General features: G+C 48.4%; 1 protein-coding gene across 2 annotated transcripts in view; it reads left to right on the top strand.

Moving 5' to 3' along the window:
• LOC149335914 (solute carrier family 22 member 6-like) overlaps positions 1–11,623 on the top strand; it is a 57,470-nt gene extending 45,847 nt beyond the window's left edge. The window contains exons 1-2 of one of the 2 annotated variants that reach the window (XM_089554587.1): positions 8,803–10,076; positions 11,034–11,623. In XM_089554587.1, coding sequence (XP_089410713.1) covers positions 8,803–10,076; positions 11,034–11,508 — 1,749 coding nt within the window. In that variant the 3' untranslated portion in view covers positions 11,509–11,623. Of the gene's footprint in view, positions 1–8,802; positions 10,077–11,033 lie in introns of those variants that run through there. The other variant, XR_016284548.1, reaches the window with a different exon arrangement.
• Positions 11,624–14,076: the final 2,453 nt, after the last annotated feature.

Consider the following 14,076-nt stretch of genomic DNA (forward strand, 5'->3'; position numbering starts at 1 on the left):
CTGGTTTTCCAGGGCATCTTTTATCCGGGGTTCGTGGTAGTAACTGGGAGACAGCAAATGGCAGACAACGGGGGGCTTCGCTGGAAGGAGATGAAGCCAGATAGGAGATGGCAAGCTGACATGCAAATGGCGCAACCAGCAGTGCACTGTAAAGACGCTTGCCCGTGTCGGCTCACTCCGAAAACAAGCAACACAATTCCTTTGATTTCTGTATCAAATAGTTTCGCACTAAAGAACACATAGAAATCCATTTTTCAACAGGCGTGGCAGATTTAACCTGTGGAAGGCAAAATATATTTGTGGCATTAAAATTTCCTCGTCACATAAAGTACTGTGTTACTTCCGTTGCCCTTGCTTCGCAGCCGCGGGACCCCATTCTGCGTTATTGAAAGCAGAGCCATTTGTGTAGGACCAAAACACACGCAGTGCCTTGCTTCTCGTGAATCAGTGTTGCCTTCTCTATTAGTCATGAACATCTCAAATGCATTAGAGGTGCGCTATAATTGTGCTAATTGCGGTAACCCACAACGGCAACATGAGAATCCTTACAATGTGCAAAGAGTGTGATCTCATTAACCGCTGCATCGTGCAGCAGCTTGTTAAGTGCCGTGGGCTGTAAATTTCGAGGTGGGGTGTCTGTTACTAGTTAAACGCTTTGTCATCTAGAGTTCAGAAGACTAGTTACAATAAGATCGTGTGATGTATGAGATGGGCTGCTCTCGCCACAAAGTTCTACGCGGCAGTCCGATAACCAAGCTAGTAGTAAGACAGTTTGTAATTACATGGGCTATAAAATATAAATCCTGACGCCATGAGTGGCATTTCGTTGTCATGGTCGTGCTAGGAGTTTCCAGGCATTTAAAAAACTATGGGGCATTAGCTAAGGTCCTAGCGCACAACCAGAATGATGTCCCGCATTCAGCTCGGCTCACGTCGCTCCCTAACCAGGGGCCGTATTCGATAAGCTGTCCATTTATCATTGTCCATTTCAAGCGTCTGGGGTTAGCGACGCAGCCATTGGGTGGCTGGCGACCGGAGCTTAACATTTGCTGCGATGTGCAGCCAATGGTGAGTTCCGGTAGCCAACCACCCAATGGCTGGGTCTCTACCCACAAATGCTTGAATGCCGCGTGTATATCTGAGCGACCAATGACAGAGGACCAAACGGACCCGAAATGGACCCGAAATGGACAACGGAAACTGGAGAGCTTATAGAGTACTGCCCCTGGACACTCTGAACGAGAATGACAATGGACAGAGGCAGAAAGAAAGCGCAGGCTAGCACTAGGAATACGTAGCAAGAAAACTCACTCAAAAACAATGGTCTTCGAGTAGCAGTCGTCGTAGTTAACGTGGGACGCGGTGGCTTGACACGTGTTCTTGTCAACCATGTATGAACTAATGACAAAGGAAAAAAAACGACATCAAACGATTTTGTGAAATATATAAAATCACAAATGCAACCCACGTTTCTCCGCCTACGGTGCTAGAGATGGTGCCAGGTGTGCTAGGAAAACCACATCTGCGTCCTTAAGCGTCGTTTTTCTTGGCACACCGCATCCAAGTTTCCCAGGACGGATAGTTATGAAACGAGAACAGGGGTTGGCGCCTCGGAGTGTCGTCGTCGGTGAATATCATTGTGGTCCGTAATAATCAAAATTCTGCCCAGGAGTTGAAAGCAGGATGTTTTCCAAAAAGTTTATGAACAATTGTTTTATATATAAGGAGGCAACACAGGGGCTTAAAACTAAAGGGCGCATAGTAGACAGATTTCGATATCCCTCCACTACGCAGCCATATCATTGTGCGTTTTAAATAAATAAGGAGGAACATCGGTCGTGGACGCATGACCTGCTGTTCGTTCAATTGAAGGCCTTCCGGAGCTCGCGGAAATACTTGAGTTCAAGCTCTGTTGGTAACAATGCTTAAAACCACAAAAGAAAGCAGCGAATGCTTACGCGCTACACCGGAGCGCGCTGGGAAGAAAGAAACAGGCAATTATAACATATTCATTTCAGATAATCAATGAGCTGCTTTCACGCCGTCTGCAAGCCGCAATAAAGCGAAAAACACTACTTGAGTCACCCGGCTGTCGCTCTTTCTTCCATGCCTGTATATACGGACGCTAAGGTGCGCAAATGGTAAGTGTGAATGCAACATCGGGTTGACGGAGAGCGTCCGTGGGCGCATGTCAAGTTTGTTGACATGCTTCTGAAAAACTGACATCCAGTTGCATCGCTCCCCCCCCCCCCCCAAAAAAAAAAAAAAGAAATAAAATAAGCCGTATCAGTTTCGCTATGTACACACCAGCATAAAAAATTGACATTCTGCGACTTCAGTGCGACCACACACATAGTATCATAAAAACACAAACTGCTGAAGATGTCAAGATCTGTCTCGACTAGCTCGGTAACAAGAACTAATGGCAAGCAGCCATCGCTTACCTAGATGAGTGGGGACGAAAAGCAGTCATCCTGAGAGTAACGCCACCAGCCCCCAACCAGGAAAGCGATTCACGACAGCGTTTCCAAAAGTTGGCCGTGTGAATTCCCACCTACTGTATAGCGCTGGCCAGTGGTAGCCAACCAGCTAATAACGAAAAGTGGTTGCGTATTCTGCGATGTTTTCCCCAGAGGCAGAGTGACGTCGAGGACGGTCACCTTTTCATTGCCCTGTATATTTCAGCGCTAGGTATAAGCACGCGCGAAGGAAACCAAAACTAAAAATAAGTAGCAGTTGAAAGCGCTGCCGTAGAAAAGAGAAGCACAGTGTGGGACGTCATATTTGAGCTTTTCATGAAAGTTGCTGCCAACAAGAACCCGAGCTTCCATCTTGCGCAACGCCGCGTGATTCTTTGTTGTTGCAACCTGAAATGTTGAGAAAAAGCACGGTCATTTTTATGGCACTGCAATCTTTTTGCCTGATTCATCGCTATCATGAAAATGCATTGATCCTTTCGATAACAAAACATCATAGCAACAGTTATCATGGGCCGAAATCAGTGCGCAACCTCTTGAAGGCCTCACACAATGAACTTTAATTAAACATCTTTTGTTGCAGCCCTACAGGTAGGCAGGCTACTTTTGCAAATATCCTGCCATCAGTTCCGGTATTCTTACAGTCATATCTTCTCCGACACTAATAAACCACCACCCAAGATTCCAACAGATGAAACGGTATGTTCATGTAGTGTACAGCTCTTCTTTTAAAGTCAGCTGAAATAGCGCCAGCTTGCGCTTGGCTGAAAACATCATTTTCTTTCTTTCAATTACCGTTACACCTGCCACTTTATCAACGGTCACTGGTTTGTTCTCAGCCTCCATTCAAGAGTTGTGTAAGCCAGCAAATTTCAGCAGCAAAAGTCAGTGCTGGCAAGGCACATTTCTTGCATAAAGCAGTGTTACTGTCAATAAACGCCGACACGATGCGGTTATTGGCAGCCATATAGCAGACAATTACCTTATCAGCATATTTTAAGAAAGATCACCATTACTTGAACGCAATTTTTCTTTCTTGCAGTTCAACTAAATTTCACTGAAACCTAAGTGGAGTTGACACGTAGAGACATCCAAGCTGGGGGAAGCAAGCTATGCCTGGAACAGTCCCGGACGCTCTCAGTGCGAACAGTGCTTCTCGGAATATCGCCTTCCAGACAGTTCCATTGCCTGCAGAGGGGCGGCAGAACAATTGAGGTTCCATTATGAAACTTCAGCCTGGGCGCGACAATAGGAAACATGGCTTGGGGAGCTGTGGCTGCTCGCACCAGGCAGAATAGGTAACCCCAGAACAATCCCCCTGACGGAGGAGCTTGCGAACTAAGGCAGTAGAGAGCCGTCTTGGCGGATGCCTATTACGTATATTACACACAAAAATGTATGACATAAAGGTAATTATCAGCTGTGAAGTGCGTTTGAGAACTGAATGCAGCTTTCCCCTTGTAGTTGTTAGCCTTCCAGAAGATGGCACTTACCCGCACTTCGAGATCGGCCGAGAATCGGGACGGAGAGGTTGCTATTCACCTGTACATAATAAAGGAGAAAGAAAAACACGCCGGAGAGCAACATCGGTGGAATCTACCTCAAGTAGCTTCCCACTTACGACAGCACCGTTCATCGTTGTCTTCTTTTGCTTCGCAATTGATGTCTGCATGCGGGTGCCCGTCCAGCGAGGTAGTGTGAAGGCTATTGAAGAAATGTAGCGACTAAACTGACAGCAAAAGGAACAGAACGCGACCAAAGCCGCAGAGACAGCCTAAAAATATGTGCGAGAGAAGAAAGTTGTTAATTCGTGCAAAGAACTGCAGATACAAAAAAATAGAGAAAAACAAATTCACTGACGTGTTAGAATTACTGCTTATCTTCTTGCTTTTTCTTTGTTTTCGCTTGTATTTCTTGTTTCTTCCTTTCACGCTATGCTTGTTTTACGAGGGCACTATATATTTTTATGTTTGTAATTTTAGTTGTATTTTCTGCACTCGAAGCTTTGTAATCACTTGCTTAGTGTTCCGCGTACTTTAATAATTAGCTTTCATTAATTAACTATCGTTCTAAATCTAAGTGAAAAAACTGTCTTGAAAATTGCGAAGTTTTCGAGCGTCAGGACGATGACTAGCCCATGTGATTTCGAAGTGGCAGCTTTAGCATCGCTTTGTGTGTGTGTGTGTGTGTGTGTGTGTGTGTGTGTGTGTGTGTGCGTGCGTGTGTGTGTGTGTGTGTGTGTGTGTGTGTGTGTGTGTGTGTGTGTGTGTGTGTGTGTGTTTGTGTGTGTGTGTGTGTGTGTGTGTGTGTGTGTGTGTGTGTGTGTGTGTGTGTGTGTGTGTGTGTGTGTGTGTGTGTGTGTGTGGCGCGCGCGCGCGCGCACAGGGGGGGGGGGGGGGGGGCACGGGAAGCTGAAGCGGTATAAGAACGCAAGTAGTCTGCATTGGACGCTGTGGGCGCGCAAGCAGGCCTCCTTCGCACTGACGCATCTCCTGTATTTTTTAACGCCGCATTGAAGGCTCCGGAAATTTCGACTACCTGCGGTTCTTTAACGCGCACTGACATCGCACAGCACAGAGCATTTAGTCACCTTCGAAATGCTATCGCCGTGGCCGGGGTTGAATCCGTGTCCTTCGGGTCAGCAGCCAAGCATCATAGCACTGAGCCACCGCGGCAGCAAAGACACCAAGAAAGCATCGAGAAAGCACCGATAATAATCCCTATATTCGCAGAAGTTTTTGCGTACGATACAACCTTTCAAGACGATCCTGGTCGCGTGTCCCGCAGCAAGCAAAGTGACAAGGTCAATTTTGACGGCGGAGTCGAATTAGAGGGTATAAGCAAAATAACAACAATAAAAACTATTACTTCAAGGCAACATCATTTCATTTATTTCTTTTCATTTTGCTAAGTTCGTGAGATGGGGCCTTGCTCTAAGTAAGGAACCAAGGCACGTTTTTCGGCGCCAGTCTTGCGTGGTTGTCGTGCGAAACCCGCCGCCTGTTCGTGTACTTCTCAGGGAACAGAGCGACGCCTTTAGAAGTGATATCCGTCTGCACTTGACAACACTACATTCAAATTTCCCTGCGACGCTCATGTAATCACATGAGACGCGTTTCTCGGAGCCCAAGATCTGATATACACGCCATTCGTATTGAACACAGTATTGACACCGGGGCCGCAAAAAAAGCACTTCTTCAGTGCATCGTTAACTTCGCTTCTATGGGCTCACCCTCGTCAATTACATGTTATTAGCTTATGAGGTGTAAATCGGCACCACTCATCCAGCTGACAAACATGGACAGTGTAAATGGTCCTCCGATTTAGTGTTCCATGAAAGTGTTTGATTACGTTGGTGATGATTATTTCTAACGGAAGGAAGGCAGACTGTCAGAAGAGCACCACGGCACAAAGTACCTGCGTATGCAGAGCGTGGTGTAAAGGCCCTTTATTCCAAGCATTTCGCCCTCGTGAAACAGGAGCACATGGTCATAGTAAAGCTTGTACCCACAGGTAAAAGTTTGAGTGCCAGGTGACACTGGTGTCGAACCCCGCACTTCTGGTTGCTTTGCGAATGCTCCAACCTGCTGTGAATGCGAATGCTCCAACCAGCGGTTCAGAAAATATTTCTGGGAATGTATCTTTCATAAGCTATCTAATGTTTCCTGCGAATGCACCTCATTCTTCTTCACTTGGCTGGAATTCACAAGGTAATAAACAACTTAAAAATGTCTCCGCTATACTGGAGTGCCCAGGTTTACTCAAAGAAACACAACCCAACATCTGTGCATCTAAGCCAAAGAGTTGAGCTCTCTAGCGTCCCTGGATATGGTACCTGCATGCCACCGAGCTGCCCACCTCTAGAAGTCGCCGTATCTTTCTCAGTACAGGTGAGAGCAAAGGAAGAAGCACTTGCAGTGCGTACCGTACATATTTATGCTGCACCGCGCATGTCATTTCAGCTCCTTCGCTGGTACGCGTCCTTAGTGCGCAAGATACGTAGACTCTCTCGAGCCGCTACATGACAGAATTTCTGCTTTTCAGGCATGTTGGCATGATCTTCTGGTCGCCAGAGCTGTTGTGCAGGCCCGCTACTTTGCTCAGAAGCCAACTGTATGGTTGATCAAATATTTAGGGGACTCTCTCAAGGTGGAGTGAATTTGTAATAAGGGAGCAAATTACTAATTTGCATCTCCCCAAGCGCAGCCATACGGATACAAATTAGAGCTATAAAGCTTCCACAGAAACTTCTTTGTTAAAGAAAGATTCTTCCTGGCCTGAAGTTCCAACCCAACTCTGGGGAGTTGTATTGGTGCACTTGAGTGGACGCCACTGAGTAATCTGCTCCCTTACTACATATTTACTCCACCTTGAAGATTCTCCAAAACATTTTCTCCAACACTTCGAGTTACTGGTCGCGCTCTCGCCCTACCGTATACTAGCCGCCACGATTAGCTCATTTGGTAGAGCGACTGTTCGGGTGAAGCGTAGGTCCCGAGTTCGAACCCCGGACCAGGATAAATTTTTCATTAACTAGAAAGATCCTCTGGAGGCTGTTAACATTCCTGTGCAGCCGTATGGCTGCGCTTGGGTGTACGGCAATGAGTGATTTGCTCCCTTATCACAAGCGAATCATGTGTGGCCCGAAGGCTCTTTACTCCTTGCTGTACATTCAGGAATATTCTAACGCGCCCGGGCTAATTACATCAACCGAAGAATGTCCATGCAGAAATTTGTTATGCTCTAAAAATATTCTTAAGCTTCACTATTCCATTGGGATTTAGAGCAGCCTGCAACTTTTCTTTTTTTGTAATCGCCGCAGAGTAACATAGCGCGCAGATTATTATCTTTTTCGTTTCTCTCCCTCCCTCTGAAGCAATGCCACGTGCAAGTCCACGGCCGCGACCCTAATTGTACAACAACCGAGTACGTCGCAGGCGGTGGCTGCGCCTTCGCTGCTTGGCGCTAACGAAGTAGTGTTCATCCAGCCACCAAGGACTGTCGCATACAAGGAGGGTGGGGGCCTTTTTTATGCGAAGCATACTAAAATAGCCCAACCCAGCTCCTCGAGCGCGGCGGTGTCGTTACCATTGACCTTTCGTGACCTCCATGTCATACCACGTGATGCGTGACGTCACAGCAGATGAAAAACGGGAGCCCAACTCGCGCCGTCGCGCGAGGCGTCGTGACCAAGGATGACCACGTGGTGCGTGACATCACAGCAGATGAGAAACGGGGCCCCAGCTCGCGCCGTCGCGCGAGGCGTCGCGACCAATGTGTTTCCTGCTTCTGCCGCTAGGTGCGCTGTAGTGAACACGTGATGCTGGAGCGGCGGCATACAAGGGGGTGCGCCTGCCTCTGCTAGGCGTACACGGGATAGAGATGCCTCCTGGAGACAGGGCTGCTCGTTGGAATGAGAAGCAAAAGTTGCGGCGTGCTACAGAGACTGATGAAGAGCGTGAAGAACGTCTAGCCAAGTGGCGTGCTCGATATGCAACTCGGCGACAATATGCTTCGCATCTGACTAGGCTTAACCTAAGCTAAGCCTCAGCCATTTTATTATAGTCCTCTTTTACTCAAAAGCGAAACGAAATCTCCAGTCCTGTGCTTGTGCAGAATAAGGTGGTGCAAAATAAAGGCTTAAATTTACTGCCCTTCGATCTGTTCCGACAAAACGCGATGTTGCCTGCGTTCTGAACTGCAAGAAAAATCTGGCAAGGAGTGTTTAGGAAAAATCAGTCATTTATGAACTAATCCTTTTTTATGCGTACAGATCACCATAGCGACACAGTAATACCAATGATCCAATAAGCCTCACTCGACAAGTGAGACTCCAATCTCTTCCTTCGGGGGCTTCGCACGCATCACAATATACCACCTGAAAAATTATTTTCACGGAACGAAAAATTGCTACGCAGTTGGCTTTTCAGGAAACCGTGGTTACCTGCTTTCGGCATTACCTAGCCATGGCTCTGGAGCAGCATGCTACGACAACAAGCAAGCAGACCTCACCTATATTCATCAAAGCATCAATCTCAATCTCTCTCTAGCCATGGCTAAGTCCATTTCCTCTTCTTAACTTCAGCCGCAATCAGTACGTCACCTTCGTTCACTAACTTGCTGGAACTCGAGTTTTCGGGTCTATTTGGGCAATTTCAACTTCTTCATAACGTGCTCGTGTCGCAACACGAGCAAGTCTCGCGCTCGTGAGCTCGAGGACTGCATCACCGGCGCAAGCATCGCATCGATCTCCTCGCTTGATGTATGCTTAAACGCCCACCAAAGATTGAAGTATTCACTATTGGTCGCACAACGTACTCCAGCCATGACTACGAAAGCCGCTCGGAAGTCCTCGAGCAAGCGGAAGAAATCGAAAGACACGAAGATGGCAGATCTGAAGCAAGTACAGAGCGACTCTCAGGTCCTTAGCGGTGATCCAGAACGAGACGTAGACCAGCAGGACCAGGGCACAACCATCTACGGGCACGGCGACTTCCAGAGACTCATATGTTGTTTCACGGTCATCACGCTGATCGTCCTGCAGTGCCACAGCCAAGCCTTGGCGCTCATAACACGCCCCGTGGACCACTGGTGCCGGCCGCCATCCAGGTTAACCGGTCTCTCGCCGTCCAAGTGGAAGAGCGTCGGCATTCCACTGGACGCTGAAGGACGCCAAAGTGAGTGCCTCGCCTACGCACAGCCCGGCCTGCAGCCCAATGACACCGAGACCTACGAGTGCGACGCCTGGGACTACGACCCGGCCCACGCCTCCCAGTCCGCAAGGAGCTTCTGGGACCTGGTCTGCCGCAGGTCCTGGCTGGTATCCCTGGGCAACGCGGTCTACATGAGCGGCGCCCTTCTGGTCGTGCCCCTCGCAGGGTACTTAGCTGACATCCTCGGGCGCAAGATCGTCATCACCACGGGCGTCGTGGCGCTCTTAACAAGCACTGCAGCGACGTGCATCGCGCGCGTCTATTCGTTCTTCCTGGTGACGAAATTCATGGACTCCGCCTGCGCCAGCTCCATTTTCGTGGTCAGCCTCACACTGTTGTATGAAGTGGCGCCCCTGACATACCGCGTCTTCTATATCAGCGTGTCATGCGCAATGGGCGTCTTCCTCGTAGACGTCCTGCTTTTCATACTGGCTTCGTTCCCGCTGTCGTGGACTCTGCTGCAGGTGGTCGTCCTGTCTCCGACGCTGCTGCTACTGCTCAGCACCTGCGCCGTGCACGAGTCTCCCGTGTGGCTCTTGTTTACGTCTAGATTCGACGAGGCCCAGGAAGTTATGCTCAAGGCAGCAAGAATGAATAACATGAACCGGACGGCCGCCAAACAAACCATGCAGAGGGTGAGAGGCGAGCTGTCCCGCTCAGAGCACACCGCCTACACGTCTGGCATCACTATGTCAGTGCCAGCCGGGCAAGTTAGGCGCCCTCAGGTCATCCGCGTGCTGACTGTGGCATTCACGATGATGCTAGGCTTCTACAGCCTGTCCTGGAGCAGCAGATTGCGCCACGACACCACGATTTCGGTTGTGGTCGTTTTGATGTCCGCGCCGTCTTACGTGGTCATGTACCTGGCGCTCATCTCCTTCGGCAGGTAAGCCAACGAGGATGATTTCTACGAATCAGAAGACCTCACAGCATTTAGCGACCAAACCATTTACCGGAACATGTGGCTTATCGGTAGAGGACCAGTGTTATAGGAGGAAGGTACGGGGTTTAATGCCTATCCCTGTCGGAGGCCGGCAGGTTTTGTAATGAGCACATACACTCCATTTGTGCATTTGACGCAGTTGATGCGAGAGTTCTCATTTCATTCGCGAGTGTGGACCTTTAGAATAATTTTCTGCTTTCAGAGGTAAAATTGGTAAATAGATAAATTGGTTTTTGAGGAAAGGAAATGGTGCAGTATCTGTCTCACATATATCGGCGGACACCTGAACCGCGCCGTAAAGGAAGTGAGGAAGGTAGGAGTGAGAGAAGAAAGAGAGAAATAGGTGCCGTAGTGGAGGTCTCCGGAATAATTTCGACCACCTGGGGATCTTTAACGTGCACTGACATTGCACAGCACACGGGCGCCTCTTGCGTTTCGCCCCCATCGAAACGCGACCGCCGCGGTCGAAATTGAGCGCCCCATCTGCGTCCAGTGTTACAACCAGAAGTGTGCTGAACGTGTTGAGCAGGTTCATCTAGAGGTGTCGGGAGCGCGAAAGTTCCGACGACAGCTTAGATGTATTTGCTAGATGAGTAGCTAGCGAAAGCGGGAAATTTCAGGTGGATATCTATGTAGCACCCATATCTCTTTTAGACAGCTAACATGTGCGCTCGTGCACGTGCACTATAAATAGGCTTAATTGGTATCTCACTCTCAGAACAGCACGCCATACCAGCCAAAAATTATATGTAGTCTAGATCTTACCCAAAATTTAAACACAACCATACTGAAGCATGCTGGCTGCAAATGAAATGTCGCCAGTATTACACCAACCAATTGTGCTGCCGGAAACGCTCAGCCTGAGTTGCGCAACATTTATTCCGAACCTTTGCCTTGCAGGCTGCAGTTCCTCATTGTAGTCATGGCTCTCCTGGGTGGCACCTGCTCCCTATGCAGCGTTGCCATCTACGCCAAGCCCCGCCTGGTGGCCGACATCCTGCTCGTGATCGCCCAGTGCTGCGCCCGTGTGGTGGTGCCGTCCGCATATCTGTACATGGCCGAACTCTTCCCCACGGGCGTACGCAGCGCTGTCCTTTGCGGCGCCTATGCGAGTGGTCGCCTGGGCGCAGTGGCCGCTTCTGCATTGTCCCTGCTCGAAGATCTCGGCCGCGAGGACCTGAAGCTCGCTATCGTGGGCTCAGGGCTGCTGGGAGTGGTCGTCTCCATGCTCGGGCTGCCTGAGACCAGTCGCGGACTCCTCGACGCTCGTGCGGCAGAGACGGAGAAGGACGTGCTCAGAATGATGCAGGACACCCTGGACACGGCTCCCAGACCAAGGATCAAGCGCAAGAAGAAGGCAAAAGCGAAGCCCTAGCGCTCAAAACCTTCCAGGTGTGAATGGCGTGTGGTAATCAAGAACACATTTTCCGCAATAATTCATTGTTTAACACGCACGTAATTATTCTACGACCCATGAGGCAACCACGAACATGAATACAACCATATAGCTCAAGGAAATTTTCAAGCTCTCCATGTTAAAAACCATTTGAGGCGTCAGTGATTGTTAATGTGCCTTCTGATGTCAGCTTTGCTGTGCCCATAAAGTGAAGGTGGTGAGCTCATTTTTAGAAACCAGTTGGCAATACTGATATATTGTGCTACTTTAATGGTGAAGGCAGAGACCAAGGCTATCCTCTTGAATATGACGCCTGGCAGAAAGACTGCAAAGCAACAGTAGATGAAGGAAGACCAAGACCTGATATGGTTCCCTACCTGCACAGTTACGCACAACGTGAAGAAAGGTGACAGTTTGACATGTTTTGGCCTTCATAATATAAAGTACGAAGAGGATGCCTGTGCCAGAAAGCATATTATGCACTCTGTGCAAGAAGATGACTGCGCCAGAAAGCATATTATGTACCCTGTGAAATTTTTATGAGCAGTGGTATAATATTTCATTTCCTGCAATAAAACACAAGTAACGCAAGACTTCTGTTGCATTAGTCATAAATTCAAAGAGCGTGCATAAATATTTCAGAAACCAACCATGCGCACCTACGACCGCAAAGCTATGTCCGACACTTGTCAAGCAAATTTGTCTTCATGACATTCTTAGCAACACTAGGCATCCCCATTGACGGCATCTGCTAAAAATGGGGTGGGATTGTAGAGTTGCGGTCCCAAGACGCTCCCCGAGGAACGACGAAAAGGCTGATTATTCGATTGGTAACATTGAACAACATTCATTTGGCTGCGACAGGAATATATATAATTTTAGTGAGCTCACATTTATTAACTAATTACAAATTGCACGCCCACAAATGCAAGGCACGAGACAGTCGACTTAAGCTGAAACCAAAACGTAGGTCTGTGATCAAGTTTTTCGAAATACCAAGCGTGATTAGAATGCCAAAACGCTGGGCAGCCATCGGTCGCACGAACGGGCATACCGCACATGAACCCATATCTCGCAATCGTTTTGGAAGCAAGGCAAACAGCCAGCGTGGTGCGGCAAATGGCGATCTATTTTCTACCGCTTGGGGTTTGGTGTAGTCCTTACCTAGTTTAAAGAAGTTTCCGCACAAGGTGTACTGACAGCTTCACCCGTCGTCGGTGACGCAAGGACGAAAACAGACGCGGCGCAACAAAAAGTGGGCTCTGGTCCCAGTGTTGAAAATTTATGCAGTCGGCCTTGCCGTCGCTCGCAGTAGACACATGTAATGCGTTCTCACTCACAGCGGATTCCGCGGGCAATACTGAGTGGCCGAAATTCCGCAGCAACGTGGCTGATCGGTTCTGAGCACTTACCGTTTATGCGCAATTTCCTGCCCAAGGTAACCACCGCCCTTTTTGTACTTTCGGTTTGAAAACAACAATTTTTGCGAGAGAGAGAGAGAGGGGGGAAACTTTCAATGAATATAGATAATTCGCAAGAGGCAGGTGGTCAGGTCCCCTGGTCCAGGGCTTCCCTGGCGGCACCTGAGTTGCGGACTAGCTGGAAGACCCAGGAGAGCAATTTCTCACGCAGTCAATTGCACCACGATTGTCGTATCTCGTGGTTAGGACTGCCTGTTCACCCATCCGTGGCCATGTCCATTTCCTGTTCTTAATTTATTTATTTATTTATTTATTTATTATTCCTCAAAGGTCCCTTTCGGGACATTACATGAGGGGTGGGGATAACACGGCAAAAAAAAATGTTATATATTAATAAGAAAATGGACAAAAATTACATTGATGAATGGGCTTCATCGATGGTGTTCTTGAAAAGTCGGTGAATCATGATGGTGGCCACTTCAGCAGGGAGGTTATTCCAGTCACGGGCAGTCTTTAAGAAAAATGATTGCTGGAATGTGGTGGTATGGGCACGTTCAGGGTAAACAGCGTTCGGGTGGTTATGGCGGGAAATGCGTTGGACACGTGGAATTAATTGGTTGGCTTCTGTAAAGTTGTGGAAGAATTTACGAAATAAGCAGAGACGTGATGTGTTCCGACGGGTGACTAGTGTAGGCAATTGCAATCGTGATTTTAGACCTGAGATGCTGGTATGATAGGAATAGTCAGATGAGATGAACCTCGCGGCACGATTCTGAACAGACTCAATGGTATTAATTAGGTTAGTCTGATGGGGATCCCAGACAGAGTTAGCATATTCAAGTTTAGGTCCTATCACTGCCTCACCTTTTTCACTAACTTTCTGGCACGGGTCTACTTGGCCCATTTCAACTCCTTCATATCGTGCTCGTATTTCAACAACAGCAAGTCTCGCGCTCGTCAGCTCGAAGTCGGCATCACCAGCGCAAGCATCGCATCGATCTCCTCGCTTGATTTATGCTAAAACGCCCACCAAGGAATGAAATATTCACTATCGGTTGCGCAACGTACTCCAGCCATGACTACGAAAGCACCTGGGAAGTCCTCGAGCAAGCGGAAGAAATCCAAA

The sequence above is a fragment of the Amblyomma mixtum genome, chromosome 7, assembly GCF_055824585.1.
Source record: "Amblyomma mixtum isolate Tamu chromosome 7, ASM5582458v1, whole genome shotgun sequence".
Taxonomy (NCBI): Eukaryota; Metazoa; Arthropoda; class Arachnida; order Ixodida; family Ixodidae; genus Amblyomma; species Amblyomma mixtum.